At 42.6% G+C, this 16,607-nt stretch overlaps 1 protein-coding gene across 3 annotated transcripts in view; it reads left to right on the forward strand.

Annotated features, from left to right (window-relative positions):
* MYOM1 (myomesin 1) overlaps positions 1–16,607 on the forward strand; it is a 136,227-nt gene that overhangs the window by 103,532 nt on the left and 16,088 nt on the right. For all 3 annotated transcript variants that reach the window (XM_077492520.1, XM_077492522.1, XM_077492521.1), the window contains 8 exons: positions 87–271; positions 3,248–3,362; positions 10,958–11,117; positions 11,547–11,653; positions 11,855–11,899; positions 12,548–12,684; positions 15,431–15,575; positions 16,213–16,272. In XM_077492520.1, coding sequence (XP_077348646.1) covers positions 87–271; positions 3,248–3,362; positions 10,958–11,117; positions 11,547–11,653; positions 11,855–11,899; positions 12,548–12,684; positions 15,431–15,575; positions 16,213–16,272 — 954 coding nt within the window. The remainder of the gene's footprint in view (positions 1–86; positions 272–3,247; positions 3,363–10,957; positions 11,118–11,546; positions 11,654–11,854; positions 11,900–12,547; positions 12,685–15,430; positions 15,576–16,212; positions 16,273–16,607) is intronic.

Raw genomic sequence — 16,607 nt, forward strand, 5'->3', positions numbered from 1 at the left:
ACTAAGTAAGACATTCAAACTACTGTGACCATAAAACTGTAATACATCTCTGACACTAAGGGGCTTTATTAACTTGTATCCATCAGGACCTCCTCATGAACTCAATCTCACTGAGGTTAGAAGCAGCTCCCTGGTTTTGTTATGGAAGACACCAGTCTACACAGGCCGTACCCCAGTTACTGGTTTTTATGTGGACATTAAAGAAGCAGATGCACCAGAAGAGAACTGGAGAAGCGTAAACGAGAAACCAATTCCAAATACCTACATCAAGGTAACGCACAGCTATTTTCCCTTTAACATTAACGTTTTAGTTGAACTTTGAAAACATAATTTATACCTAATGTGTATGCTCAATGAAAATGTCTTTGTTAGTTTTGGGCAGAGTGGATAAGGGTTAGAATTCCTGTCAAGTTTTTACTGCTACCGTATCTGGTGCTTTTCTCACTTCCTGTCTGATTAAACAGATGTCAGTGAGACCAAATCTGTTTATTTGAGCCCCTGATAGCAGTAAAAGGTTCTTCCTCACTCTATATGAAAGTAGATAAAACATTTTTCGCTGGATAAATGCCTTAATCCCACAACTCACAACAAATATTATTTTATTAACATTTTTCTTAGATTGACCTGTACTGGTAATAAAATGAAAAGATTTTTTTGATTCAGTACTAAAAATACAAGAAGTAAATATTAATTTAGCTCAGTAAAGCTAATTTGATTCAGACACCCAATCATAGGCTAAGAAAACTCCTGAAATGAGGAATGATGAGTAGCTTCTGCTAGAAGGGTGCTCCAAATGCTATACAAATTCAGGGTCATCCAAGGTAGCAGGTTAGCAAGCTGACAGGCACTCAAGCAGTACTTACAGGAGAGAAGCAGATTCTGGACAAAGATATGCAGAGAAAGGCGCTTCTTCTATTAAAAAGCAATGGTTAAAAACACTTACAGGATTACAGAGTAAACAGGCTCAATGTATGAAGCCCTCCTGAGATGGTCTTCCCTGTCACTGTGCCGGCCAGCAGCTGCAGAAACCGAGGGTCTGTAGGAGCAATTTGGCTGCCGCACTTCCTGAAACCACTGTGGAACACAGAGGGCGGAAATAATGTCAGTAAGGGTAGGTGACAAGTTTCAGAGCATGCTCAAAGGGTCCTTCTTCAAAACCTCTGAGCATGCTCCGAAACTAGTCACCTCCTCTTGCTGACGTCACTCATGCCCCCTGTGTCCAGGAAGTGCGGCAGCCAACTTGCTCCTCTAGACCCTCAGTTCCTGCAGCTGCTGGCCACCACAGTGACAGGGAAGACCATCTCAGGAGCACTTCATACATTGATGAGCCTGTTTACTCTGTAACCCTGTAAGTGTTTTTAACCGTTGCCTTTTAATAAAATTGTTGACATACTGCACTTAGAAGCTCTTTTCTCTGAATATCTTTGTCTATCCAAAGACAACTGCAGAGTTTGACTGCGGGATCAAAGCTAACACAGGTTTATCTAAGTAAAAAATCGACTAAAACCCCAATATTTCCTGGTGTGCTATTTATTAAAGTTTAACTGCAGGCAAACAGCTAAAATAAAGGGAGCTGTCTTACCTGCCAAAGCATTTGTAATTTATTTTCACGATTCCTGATTCCCTGACTCCCCAGCCAGACAGCACAACTGGTCTTGCCCTCTCTGGGTCTCTGTTGCACTTTTGGTGTGCAGTGCAGCCTGGTCTAAGATCAATCCCAATCTAGGATTGGACAATGAAAGAACAGCAACACACTACAGAGGACATCTATTTGATTTCCCTTCCTGTCTAGAGAGCATGGTGTTAAATGGACAACCTCCCTTCTCTTTCTCACTTTGAGTCTTCCTACCAGGGATTTTTTTTTTTAATAAAGATAACTAAAAATGTTTAGTTTTGGATATAGTGGGGAACAAGTTGTTTCCCTGTATGGCCTTACTTACATTTGTATTTGTGGTGCAGGAAAAACGTACCTTCCCCGACCACCAACCTCCAAATAAACATGACAGGCGCTCGAGTCAGTGTAGTCCCAATGCTTAGCTCTGACGTGCAGCAAATTTAACTGAACATGTCAAGTTTGACAGGCATGTCAAACTAGCCCATTGAATTTAATAGAACCATGCCACAACCGAGAGCCATTAGCTTGGTTCATGTTTGTGGTGTATTATTACAATGCAAACACTTTTTCTGCAAAAAAAAAAAAATCATCCACTGCTCAACACCTGAAAGCTGTTTCTGAAAAGCAATCCATCAATCACTTTTCAGAATGGAAGGTAGTGAGAAAAGATTAGGAGATAACCTCTTACTTACTTCCTGATTCGTCTATAAAGCAACAAATTAGGAGAGAGCTCCTCAACAGGGCCACAGGCATCATGTAAAACCTGAAAGGGAATCTAACCCCTCCCCATTTCCCAACTTCCTGCTCATCTAATTTGCTCACTGCTGTTCCAATTGGTTGTTATCATATTACAATAGTTGACTAGTCATGTGGCTATAGCAGTAGCCCCCCCCCCCCCCCCATTCTGCTCACAGTAAGTGGCTGCAAGAAGAAGCAATTGAGAGGGATCGACAAGCTAATTCAAATACAAATGACACGCAGCTAGGATTGTGCAATGAAGTTTGCTAAAGCACTTGCAATTTACAATATGTACTTGACCAAGGAAGTTTTTTTTTTGCCTTATTTGCTTAGCCAATTTGTTTTTATTTTATGCATATTCATAACACATGGTTATATGTTTACAATTGCTTGAATAATTATTTAACATACGTAAATAGGATTCCCACTTTATCTGTAGATTTATCCAATTCCCTCTTTACCTTCCGAGAATTAAAGATCGGGTAATCAGGTTTCCATGCTATTGCCCTGAACATTCATTACATATAACACTGTAACTGAGTCAGTTTTGTGTTTTTCCTGCACCTTGATGGGTTGACCATACAAGCAAAGCAGTGCTGATTGTGTGTTTATTCTTGGGAATTTAGCAGTGCAAAATGCCTTACTGATCCGAGGATTATCTCTCACAGCAGCAATAAATGTCTGCTGCTGAAAGATTTAAAATATCTGAGAGACAGGGGAGGGTGGCTTCAAGGTTGCAGATAACAATAACAAACAGATCATGGATGTGTAATTTTTCTCCTTACATTTTGATTTGCTCATAAACATATCATTTTACAAAGTTGTTTTGTCTCTTTTTTTCTGTTGCTTTTTACAACATTATATAGATTGGTGGTAATATTTCTTCCATTCCAGGTCCAAAACTTGAATGATGGCACTCGTTATGTGTTGAGAGTGAGGGCAGAGAATCAGGCTGGTGTTGGCAAGACATCTGATTTGACAGACCCTGTCCTTGCACAGACCAAACCAGGTTGTTATCATATTTACGTTAATATTTTAAGTTATAGTTTTAAAAGAGTACCTACCAGCTACTAACAACTTAAACAAAAAAAACGTCTGTTAAAGCTGCTTTCTATTCCCAACTTCATTAATTTACAGAAGGGGTCTTCAAACTATGGCCCTCCAGTTGTTCAGTAACTACAATTCCCATCATGCCTTGTCATGTCTGTGAATGATAGAGTTTTACAATGCCTCATGGGATGTGTAGTTCCGCAACAGCTGGAGGGCCGTAGTTTGAGGATCCTTGAGTTACGGTATGGGGCTCAAACAAATCCAAACACCCTTGGTTCTTACTGTTGCTGTTATATGGCGAGAATATATTACAGCTTGTCTTGGACAAATGTGATTGTGGACCCACTATACGTTTGGTGAAGGTGTTAGCTAGGAATGGACCTGATGTTCAAATCAAATGTAATTTCGACTTGAACATCGGGTGTTCGCAAATGAACCGAATATATGGGTGTTCATGCCAAATTAGAGCGCCCCATAATGCACTGCAAGATCACAGTGCATTGACGGCTGCTGATTGGCCAAAGCATACACCTGACCTGCATGCTTTGGCCAATCACATTGCAATCTGCTGTGAGAGCCATGATTGGCCAAAGGCTGGGTGCCTTTGGCCAATCATGGCTCAGGGAGTCCACGCCCCACACTATATAAGGTTGCTTACATGGTGGTCGTATGTAGTGTGATGATATGTGGAGATTGAGAGAACTTGAGCTAGATTAGGCAGGTTAGTTAGTGACGTGCAGGCAGTTTAATATATATATATATATATATATATATATATATATATATATATATATATATAACAAGGGGGCCCCCAAATCCCGGCTCCCCCCCTAAGTGAATGGGTATCCTGTACATTGTACCCCTACCAATTCCCCCAAAAAAGTGTCAAAAAGTAAAAACCACAACAGACAGTTTTTCTCAATTCCTTTATTAAAAAAGAAAAAAAAAGTGTCTCACGATTTCCATCCATCTTCAATCATGCCACTCGAAGGACCCGGACCCGAAAAATCTAAAAATAAAAAAAGCTCCACCTTGATGGGAGGCTTCCTGGCAACTGCTCTCTCTTGGCTGTGACAGCTGTTATATAGGCAAGGGCGGGCGTACCCGATGACGTAACCGAGTGACCCCGCCCCCTTCTGACATCATGTGAGGAGGCAGAGTTTTTTTTATTTTGGGTCCATCGGGCAACGTGATTGATGATGGATGTACATTGCGGGACATTTTTTTTCCCAAAGCACCCTCCCCATGTTGAGGGCATATGGCCTGGTATGGTTCAGGAGGGGGGGCGCTCTCTCACCCCCCATCCTGTACTCCAGGCTGCATGCTCAGATATTTATTTTGGGTCCATCGGGCAGCGTGATTGATGATGGATGTACATTGCAGGACATTTTTTTCCCAAAGCACCCTCCCCATGTTGAGGGCTTTTGGCCTGGTATGGTTCAGGAGGGGGGGGCGCTCACTCACCCCCCTATCCTGTACTCCAGGCTGCATGCTTAGATAAGGGGTCTGGTGTGGATTTTTTATTTTATTTTTCATTTTGGCATGGAGTTCCCCTTAAAATCTATATCAGACCCTAAGGGCCTGGTATGGACTGGGGGGGGGGACCCACGCCAATTGTTTCCTTGATTTTTTATCTATATTGCTGGGAGACGGCAATACATTACAGCCGCGAGCAAGTTTAAATAAAAAATGTTCCTTCCGAAAAATGGATGGTCCGCGCATGAGGGTGCGCCATTGTGCATTTAGGTTTTAGCCAAAGTGCTCAGGAGTTTGCGGTTGCTTGGTGGCCATGGCGCACACAGCTTTGCCACAGGAGTTGTGCGCACAAGAAGCCATGCATGCACAGTAGCCTAATCTGGGTGCACGAAGATTTGCATCATACGAATACAGCCACGCCCATTTGCCTGGACCACACACATGCGTGCAAGCAGACACGGAACGTCCTGGTGCACAGCTAGCTTATTTAAGCTGTGTATGGCAAGCATGCAGATTCCAGAGGGCAGCTGTGGGACACAGAGCAGGTTCTGAACCAGGCATTTTCAGCTGTTCATTTCTCCTTACCCGGGTCACATGAGTCATTGCTTGGCAGGCTAAGGTGCTTAGCAGGATTGTTGCATAGGGGCTTGGTGAGTATGTAAATATTAAACCCGCGTACTCCATTTTTGTGGCATGCAGGGTTAACACTACAGGGAAAAGTACACCTATGTCATCAGTAACTCCTGAGGAGCCTAGTCCTAACTCTAGTTTTGTATCCCCTGAGAGACCAGAGACTCCAGGGCAATCTGAGCCACTGCGCCTGTCTGGTATTGTACCTACAGTCAATGCTGCTGCTTCACCCTTTATTACCAGAACTGTCCTTAGCCCTAGCCAGGTTAGAGCACAGGATTTCTGGCATGATTGCCTCCATCCCGCAGGGTGACAGGAAGTATGACAGATCCCCCTTCCCTGAGCAGGAATGGGTAGAGGGTGGGCAAGAGCTAAATGCCAAGGATTTGGTGGAGGGCCTGGCAGATGAGTCTGCTTCTGAGCAATCTGGGCCAGAAGATGTCCAGTTGGTGTCTGCCTCTTAGTTGCAGAGGCTTTTGATCCAGACTCTTACCGAGATGGTTCGTTCTGCCTTTAAGTTGCCTCCTGCAGATGTCTATGAGCCACCCTGGTCCTCTTTGGGTTCCCTGAAACCTCAGGCTGCACAAGTTTTCTCCTTGCACCCACTGTTGGAACAGGCGGTGTATGAGATTGGGAACGTCCTGACAGGGTTTTTTTTCTACCTAATATGTTTTCCCCATTTATATCCCATAGAGGAAAAGTTCATTAAGAAGTGGAGCATGCCAGCCGTAGATGCAGCAGTCTCTTCCTTAAACAAGAACTTAACTTGTCCAGTGGATAACGCACAGGGCTTTAAGTACCCTGTTGACAAGAAACTGGAGTCACTATTAAAGGCTTCCTTTTCTTTGGCCAGTTCAGCTATTCAACCAGCTGTCGCAACAATTTGAGTCTGCCAGTCCTTAAAGGATCAGGTCAGATGACCTGACAGGTTTCTTGTTTGGCTCTTCTTTCTGTACACATGCGCAGACTTCTGTGGCTTAAGAACTGGTCAGCCGAGCTTCCTTGTAAGAAATTATTGGCAGGGTTCCCCTTTCATGGGGAACGTTTGCTTGGTGATGATTTGTACAAATATATCCAAAAGATTTCCAGAGGGACCGCTTCCTCAGGTGTCTGAGCGCCAAGGCAGTTCCGCTGCCAACAGGATGCTAGAGCCAGGGGCAAGCCACAGGGCCAGAAGAAACCCAGGGTCCAAAACTCTTCTAAATCCAGCACCAAGCCCTCCTTTTGAAGGGACGCCACTCTATCGGGTGGGGGGAAGGCTGCTGCACTTTGCGGACATTTGGAGAACAGTGGTTCAGCACGAGTGGGTCACCTCGACAGTATCTCGTGGTTACAAGCTGGAATTATGAGGGGTTCCCCTCAGAGGTTTCTAAGAGTCAGCATTCCCTTGGATCCTCCAAAGAGAAACTTATTGTTTCAGGCACTAGATCATTTAGTGTATCAGGGAATGATTATACAGGTTCCTGTATCCAAAAGGGGCATTCAAACCTATTTACGTTTCAAAAACCAAACGGTGATACAATGCCCATTATGGATCTAAGATCCCTGAACCAGTATCTATTAATCCAGTCCTTCTGGATGGAGTCTGTCTGCTCAGTAGTAGCCTCGTTCCAGATCTTTCTAGCCTCCATCGATATCAAGGATGCGTATTTACACATACCTATCTTTCAACCTCATCAGAGGTTACTGCAATTTGCAGTAGAGGAACGTCATTTTCAGTTTGTGGCTCTGCCCTTCAGGCTTGCCACAGCTCCCTGGGTGTTCAAAAGGGTCCTAGCACCAGTATTGGGTCTTAAGAGCCCAGGGAATCTTGGTGCTCGGGTACCTGGACAACCTCCTGCTCAGAGATCACTCACTACAGGCTCTAGAACAGAGCATAGCCTGCACAGTGCGGTTCAGAATGCTTGGGCTGGGTCATAAATATGGAAATGTCCACCTTGAGACCAGCTCAAAGTCTGAAGTATTTAGGTCTGATTCTAGATACGGTCCAGGCAAGGGTATTTTTGCCACCCATAAGGATCTGTGCCCTAAAGGATCAGGTGTGTCATATAAGGGGCACCAGACAACCCTCCATTTGGCTCTGTATTAGTCTTTTGAGAAAGATGGTGTCCTCCTTCGAGGCATTACCCTATGCCCAGTTCCATTCCAGGCCTATACAACAGGACATGTTGTTGGCTTGGAACAGGAGAGGGCAAGCCCTGGGTTATCCCATGTTTTTATCTCCTCGGTCATGCTTAAACCTAAGCTGGTGGTTGCAGGATCAGAACCTGCGAAAAGAAAAATCCTTCCTCAGTATCTTGCAGAGTACTGACTACAGACGCCCATCAACATCCTGGAGTTGGGGGCAGTATGTCTAGACCTGTGGTCCTGGATGGTGGAGCTTCAGGACTACCCTATCAGGGTTCAGTTTGACAATGCCACTGCAGTGGCCTGTATAACCCACCAGGGTGGTACTATGAGTCATTCAGCTCTAAAAGAGGTGAACCACTTACTAGTCTGGGACGAGGGACATGTGCCAGTTCTATTGGCGGTTCATATCCCAGGGGTAGAGAACTGGAGGGCAGATTATCTCAGCCGCCAGCATATGGTCCCTACAGCCAAGGGTGTTTCAGGGAATTTGCCAGCATTGGGGATGGCCAGATGTCAATCTATTGAAATCCAGGTTCAACAACAAGCTACATCAGTTTGTGTCCCAAACAAGGGATACTCTGGCAATCAGAGCAAATACTCTGGTAGTTCCATGGAGCCAGGCCTCCCTGTGTCATGTATCAAGTGAGACCAGAACTGCGTGGACAGCAACAGAGGAAACCAGACGTATATAAGTGAGAATATTGTGATTTATTTAAGAAAAATATAAACACAACCACCTCCAATATAATACAGTGCACAACCAACCAAATCACAGACAGAGATCCACAAATAACAATAATCAGACAGATATATATATAATGGGGAGTACCGGAATCATAAACGTAGCCAGGCCAGGGTCATCAACGGGAGGTCAGCAGATGGGGATGGGGAACAACCAGGACAAGGAGAGGATGGATGGATAAGGCTGCAGGGCAAGGGTAAGGGTAACAGGGACACAGGAGGAACAGGTTCAAGTACAAGATACAGGGTTTAGGTACAGATACAGAATTAGGATCAAGTACAGAACTCTCAGGTTCAGGTCAGGGTGCAAGGAAGATACCAAGGCAACTATGTGTGTGTGGCCGGGTATATATACACATATCCTGCAATCAGGCTCAGGTGATGCCTGATCACAGGAGATGATTTTCGGCTCCACACTGCCAGGAACCCTCCGCTGGTGGATGCCAGTACTGCGGACCAAGGATCAAATAGTACCACCAGCAGGAGAAAGCTCCCCTGACAGTTCCAGATTGCCAGGAGACACCCGCTGGTGGACCTCAGTAATGCACGCCAAATGTCTGACAGCGCCACTAGCAGGTGGAACCTTTCCTGGTTTATGCTTTTCCCCTGATCCGTCTCCTTCCAAATTTGTTGCGCAGGATTCAGAGAAAAGGGGTTCCAGTCATTCTGATGGCACCAGCCTGGCCCAGAAGCAGAAGGCCTGGTTCCCCAAGATTCTGAAATTGGCAATAGACGAGCCATGGACGCTTCCGTGCCGCCCTGATCTACTGTCTCAAGGTCCTATATTCCACCCCAATTTACAGTCCCTAAACTTGACGGCATGGCTATTGAAGCCAGGGTGCTGAAGGATCATGACGTCTTGGGACCAGTGTTGTCTACACTAGTGAATGCTGGGAAAGCGGTCACTAGGAAGATCATAAGGTTATATTGCTTGGTGTGAACCCAGGAAATGGCTGTGGAAATCAGATTGGCTTTGAGTAGGTCAGATTTCGGCCCTGTCAGTATTCTTCCAAAAGCCCTTAGCCTCCCATTCGCTGGTCCGAACCTTTATGCAGAGTGCCACTCGAATGCTTCCCCCCTTTAGGTCACCTATGTGTCCTGGGGACTTAAATTTGGTGCTGTCTTTGTTACAGAAACAACCATTTGAGCCTATCAAGGAAATTCCTTTAGTCTTGCTGTCACACAAGCTAGCCTTCCTGATGGCCATCACCTTGGCTAGAAGGGTGTCAGAATTGTTGGCCCTTTCATGTAAGGAACCATACTTAATTCTTCACCATGACAAGGTGGTGTTGTGCCCTATTTCATCCTTCTTACCAAAGGTGGGGTCGGCCTTTCATTTAAATCAGGACATTGTTTTGCCTTCTTTTTTCTTTCAGCCTCATTAGGCGGAAGAGAGACGATTGCATTCCTTGGATGTCCTCTTGGAAGTCAGTTTATTTGTCTAGATCTACAGAGATCCGAGGATCAGACTCCTTTTTTTGTTTTACCAGAAGTACCCAAGAAGTGGCAGGCAGCTTTCAAAGCTTCCATTGCCAGTTGGGTCTGTCAGTTGGTCATTCAGGCATATGGTCTGAAACATAAGGCTTCTCCCTTTAGGGTGAAAGCTCTTTCTACCACGGTGTAGGAACCTCCTGGGCTCTTCGCCATCAGGTATCTGTGGCTCAAATAGTGTAAGGCTGCAACCTGGTCTTCAGTGCATACGTTCACAAAATGTTATCAGGTGGATGTTCGAGCAGCCGAGGATTCAGCTTTTGGCCGCAGTGTACTGTGAACTTCCGTATAAGGTCTTATGGCTATTGTTTGGCAGGGTGCCTCCCTCCCCTCAAGGCTATTGCTCTGGGAGGTCCCAGTAGGTAATGAATATTAGTTTAACTCTGTGTCTCGTTATGTATGATAAAGGATAGAGAAAATAGGATTTTTCATCATACTTACCTGTAAAATCCTTTTCTTTGAGTACATCACGGGACACAGAGGTCCCTCCCCTCCTTTTGAGGCTTCAGTGCTTACTACAAAACTGAAGAACTTCTTGTATGGGAGGGGTTATATAGGGGATCACTTCCTGTCTAAGACTTTGTCTACCAGTGTCCATTCACCTAGAGATGGTGTATAACCCAGTAGGTAATGCATATTAGCCTAACTCTGTGTCCCGTGATGTACTCAAAGAAAAGGATTTCACAGATAAGTACAAATAAATCCTATTATTTGCCATTATGAAAGAGATAAAGGTCATCCCAAGGTGAAAGAGAAATAAATGTGCCAAGCAGCTTATATTAGTTTCAGTAAATAACCAGTTTATAATTGGTTCCAAACAATCACATGCAGTAATCAATCAAAAGGAATTTCTAATGAGACCTAAAGATGGGCTCAAGGAATATGGCACCATTTATTTTATAAATAGTTAGTTTATCTTTTAGGACTCTATTATTAATTCAGTCCATACTGCATGAATGGTATTCTTTAATAGGTTATATTATTAATGAAATATTTATAAATGTATGTATGTAAATATTCATTGTTAAATCAAAATCTGTTGATGGTGCCCTTTTTCAATGCTGTATATTTTTACTGGCACTGTAGGTACCAAAGAGGTAGTGGTGGAGGTGGATGACTTTGGAGTCATTTCATTGAACTTTGAATGTGATCAGCTAACTCCTGACTCAAAGTTTGTGTGGTCCAAGAATTATGAACCAATAGAAGATGATTCATCAAGAGTAACTATCGAGACCAAAGGTGGCAAGTGAGTAAACTTTGCATGGACTGTAGAATAGAGCTAAACTTATTGTTTAGAACTTTCATACAAGAAGACATATTTGGGCTGTAAATCTGAGCTAAAGCAGTGTACAAGCCTGCCTAGCAGTAATTAGTGACCATTAACTGGACTTTTGCTGTAATGTAAAGATGTTTTGTTCCTCATCCAAGTGGCTTCTTATGTTTTAATGAGAGTCCAGGACTCCAGAATTTATAGCCAAACAGGTAAATCTATAACCTTATTTCAATCACCATGGAGTGTGCCAAGGCAGATAATGATTGTCCAAGAGCAAGATAGGAGGAATGGAAGTTTGTAAAAACTACCATGTACTAATACCTAATCACCTAAATAAGAACCTTCACAGACATTTATAAGCTGTAATTTTTAAATATACTCTATATGTTCACATTCTTATAGGACAAAGGTCTCGTTCAAAGATCCTGCAGAAGAAGACCTTGGCATTTATTCCTGTGCTGTTACTGAAACTGATGGCATTTCTTCCAGCTATACAATAGATGAAGAAGGTGAACTAGATATGTTTAGCTTTAACTGCATGTATCTTGTAAAAAGACTGAGATTTTTTTTTTCATTTCTCTGTTTTGTTAAAATAGTAATGACTAATCCAATAAATTATATTACTATTAAGTCATATCTGTAGCTATCTGCATATGTATGATATATATCATGTTTCATTCAAAATATAACTTTTATCTTTTCCCCTGCAGAGCTTAAGCGTCTGTTGCAGCTAAGCCATGACCACAAATTCCCAAGTAAGCTATCACAAATCAAACAGACCAATATCACATCTACAGCATAATAAGATAATATTAAACTATGATTTTTATTTAATTTTTACTGGATCATCCTTGGCCCAGGGACCGCATGTAGTCATTTTGAGCCCCTGCAGACAGTAGCTTGTGTTTCCCTACTGCCCTGTAATAATAGTGATTTGTAGAAGTCTCATGTAGTGTATGAACAGTCTATGTCTCCTGAAGCATGTCCCTAGTTTCTAAGGATGTTTGCCATCTCTGGCAATTTCCTACAGCATGTCTGCACTCTCTGACCATTTGTTGTATTTGTTGTATAGCAAGCCTGTTGCATGCATGCCATCTCTTTCTTTAGAATTACATTCATTGAGTATCATGCAGCACTCTGGTAATGTCAGGGACTGTGCTTACGGCTCCCTATAGCAAGAAAGTTGGCCACCACTGACTTAATCCATCAAGTGTATTAGAATTCCTTTTAATAAAAGTCAACATGTTGTTCTTAGTTTCCAGCCACACTCTGATAGTGATATTTTCACTTCCACTCATTTACTATATGTAGAGAAAATAGTTTCTAAATCTTTGCATGCCTTAAAATTGGAGAGGGGGTATCAAGCAATATCTCCTACATTCATAATTCTGTTCCCTTTGCAGTTATTCCTCTGAAATCTGGCTTGGCTGTAGAGATTCTTGAAAAAGGTCAAGTTCGCTTTTGGATGCAGGCTGAGAAACTCTCCGCTAGTGCTAAATGCAACTATGTCTTTAATAATAAAGAGATCCACCAAGGGGATGTGAGTAATTTGTGTATAATATCAAATACAACATTGATGTCTAGATTTAACAATAAACCTCCAAAACAAGTGAATTTCTATAGAGACTATTAGTTTAATCACTTGAGTACCTGTAATACTCCTTCATTATCAGGCCATATTTCAGTTTTCAGTGCTGTGATAGTTTGAATAACAATTTCATCAGCCATGCAACACTGTACCCAAATCAAATTGATATTTTTTGATACAGAAATAATTTTCTTTTGTATTTTTATTTTCTACTTTTTAAAGGAAAAAGACATAACACTTTGAAAATAAAAAAACAGTTTCCCTTATAAAACATATCAAATGAAAATTCCAGGAAACTATAAACCCCCAACAAAACAAACATTTTTTGTAATGTAGACATCCCAAGGTGATCTGATTTATCTATAGTTTTTGGAAACATGCTAGTTTTGAAGTGGATAAAACATTGAGCTTGGTAAATGTGTGCTAGATACAACACATTCTTAATGTATAGATCACATACAGAGTGAGAAGGAGGTGAAGGGGTTCATTCACAGTTTACAATCAGTGGGTGGATGGATATGAGGGGGTTAATAAGACAGGTGATGCAGTTTATAAATGGATCACATAGAGACAGCATGGAGATCAGGGCTGAATCAAGCCAGTTGTCACATCTGCATCCCCATTCCTCCATCCACAGTTGTCATCTCTGTATCCCCATTCCTCCATCCACAGTTGTCACCTCAGCATCCTTATTCCTCCATCCTCAGTTGTCACCTCTACAGCCTCCTTCCCCCATCCTCAGTTGTCACCCCTGCATCCTCCTTCCTCCATCCTCAGTTGTCACCCCTGCATCCTCCTTACCCCATCCTCAGTTGTCACCCCTGCATCCTCCTTCCCCCAACCTCAGTTGTCACCCCTGCCTCCTCCTTTTTCCACCCACAGTTGTCATCTCTACATCCTTCTTCCCCCATCCATAGTTGTCACCTCTGCATCCTCCTTCCTCAATCCCCAGTTTTCACCACTACATCCTCCTTCCCCCATCTTCAGTTGTCACCTCTGCATCCTCCTTCCTCCATCCCCAGTTTTCACCACTACATCCTCCTTCCTCCATTCACAATTGTCATCTCTGCATCTTCCTTCCTCAATCCTCAGTTGTAACCTCTGCATCCCCCTTTCTTTATACACAGCTATCACCTTTCAAACCCCATCCTCTGTCCACAGCTGCCACCTCTGAATACCTCTTGCATTATCCACAATTGACACATAGAGACACCATGGAGATCATGGCCAGATGTAGTCAGTTGTCACTTCTGCATCACCCTTCCTATATCGGCAGCTGTCCCCTCTGCATTCCCCTTCCTCCATCCACAGTTGTTACCTCTGCATCGCCCTTGCACCATCCACACTTGTCACATAAAGAAAGCGTGGAGATCAGGGCCCGATCTACCCAGTTGTTACCTCTACATCTTCTTTCTTCCATCCACAGCTGTCTCCTCTGCATGCATACTCCTTCCTCCAGCTACAGTTGTCCCACCTGCACCCTCCTTCCTCCATCTATAGCTGTCACCTCTGCGTCCTCCTTCCTCCATCCACAGTTGTCACTTTTGTACCCCCCTTCCCCACCACATTGTCAAAGGTTCATCTGTTCTTGCACTTCTTACAACTGCAACCAATCAGGAAAGGTCTCACACTGTCATGTGGCAGAGTCAGAAAATCCCAGTTGGCTGCAGTATCAAGATTTGTGACTGAATACATATTTCAGTGAACAAATGATTACATTCTCTAATCTGTAGGACTGTATGCATTTCAGTAACTGTAGCTGTCATTCTTACTCCCGCTGCAGACAATTCCATCAAGTTCCCAGGTATGCTCCTGGTGGGCACTACAAAAACCAAGGGGGAGTAGCCCACCCCTTCACTACTCTAGATCCAGCCCTGATGGAGATGAAATGTACAGGGGAGGAGGGGATGAATGAAATGATCCCACAATCAATTGCAACCCACACCATGAATTAATTGCTGCTATTGTTTCCTTTATTCACAAACCTTCATTAATAAATACCCACTTCCTATCCTTCCTACAAACATCATTTTGTGATCAAAGGTCATCAGAATGATCACAAGGTACAAAATACCTTGGATCAACTCTGTACCTTGTGTCTGTGATCTAAGCTGTCCAATGACAGCCACGGTCACAATCATTAACATGCGCTGTGGCTGGTTGTGCCTTATTTCTGCAGCACACTTTAGCAACAGCATTGCAGAAATATATGTCCACCACTCCATTGTTCTTGGTGATAATAAAGTTATTAAACCTGAATTCTGGGCACACCATCTTTCATTTAAATATGTTCCTCAATAGCCTGAAAGGATATAAATCTAATGCCTTTACATTTGCAAATCCAGTTATATACCTTACAAAAGTAGCAGTAACATTATCATGGGTCTGCAAATAGCCTGGCACCCATTACAGGCTGCCTGCAGAAAATGGCAGGAGGGGGCAGAGACAAGACCAGTCACCCTGCACAATAATAGATCGCATCAGTGACCAGTTTTATATCTGGAAGAAATATACAAAGCACACCAAGATTCAAGTATGAATATATGTCTTGTATTAAGACAGTTCAGCTTTAACAGTTTTTACTTTATAAACGGCATAAATCATACAATTAGCCATTGCAATATATACCAAATATGAATGCTTGCTTGATATAGAAAATATTCTACTCTTTTAATCAATGACTTTGCTTTGTTTCAAGAAATACAAGATGAATCTGGACAGTAAGACTGGTATTGTGGAGATGATCATGGAGGTACTGGAGGATGAGGATGAAGGAACATTTACCTTCCAACTACAGGATGGAAGAGCAACAAACCAGTCCAGTCTGGTTCTTATTGGAGAAGGTAGGTAATTAGGCCTGTGAACTAAAGTATATTTTTCAGTGTCAACAATAACACAATAAGTCTAGGCCCCTGGAGCCACCCCCCCCCCCCCCCCCCCACCAGAGGGCATGGTCTGACACCAGGCTGGCAGGTCTATCTTGATTTGGAGAGAAACCAAGCCGCTGTGTACAGCCTGGACCTACGGACTGATTTGGAGACTGAGTGCAAAAATACTTTCCTAGTCCGCCGGACTTTTGGGTAAAAAAAGTCCGCCAGAGCCCACACACGGGCGGATTGTCTGGCGGACTTGAGTCCGCTGACTTTTCCACTGGATTGTTTGATCGTGTGTATGAGGCATTAGGAGTATTGTTTGCTAAAGACACTTTTTAGGCCAGATCAGGACCACTTTTAAAGGCTTTCTACTTTTGGCGTGACTATGGAAAACGTATCCTTATGCTCCCCTAATCCCAATCCAGATTTATAAGAATGAAATGCTTCTATGAATTTCTAAAATATATATAGATTTTAGTAAAAAAAAAAAAGGTAGAGCAAAACTTTTTACAAATGTGCCATTAATTAGAGACCTAGATTGTTACTAGATGAGCATTTATGTTTTATTTTCAACATAATAAAAAGCAAATGCATTTATTTTCCACAGTGTTTGAGAAACTACAAAGAGAAGCCAGATTCCAGAGACATGAATATATACGGAAGCAAGGTAAAGGGAATGAAAACACTTAAAGAATTCATATTCTTAAACTAATTGACATATGAGTAGTTTAGTGCATCTCTACACATATAGATACGTGTCTATATGCAGCATATACTAATATATATATATATATATATATATATATATATATATATATATATAGTATTTTATATATATACACAATACAATACAATTTTCTTTTGATAAAAGACAACAATTGAAAAAAAAACATCAAACGTTGCAGAAGCTTGTTTAATAAAGTTTGTATGTAAAGGGGGCTTAACTATTGCTTGTCTTACATTTTTCATTTTGCTGCCTTATGTGGGTTCTTTTGAGCAAAT

The sequence above is a fragment of the Lithobates pipiens genome, unplaced genomic scaffold, assembly GCF_037356315.1.
Source record: "Lithobates pipiens isolate NorthernLeopardFrog02 unplaced genomic scaffold, aLitPip1_a1.2 Scaffold_19, whole genome shotgun sequence".
In the NCBI taxonomy this organism is placed as follows: domain Eukaryota; kingdom Metazoa; phylum Chordata; class Amphibia; order Anura; family Ranidae; genus Lithobates; species Lithobates pipiens.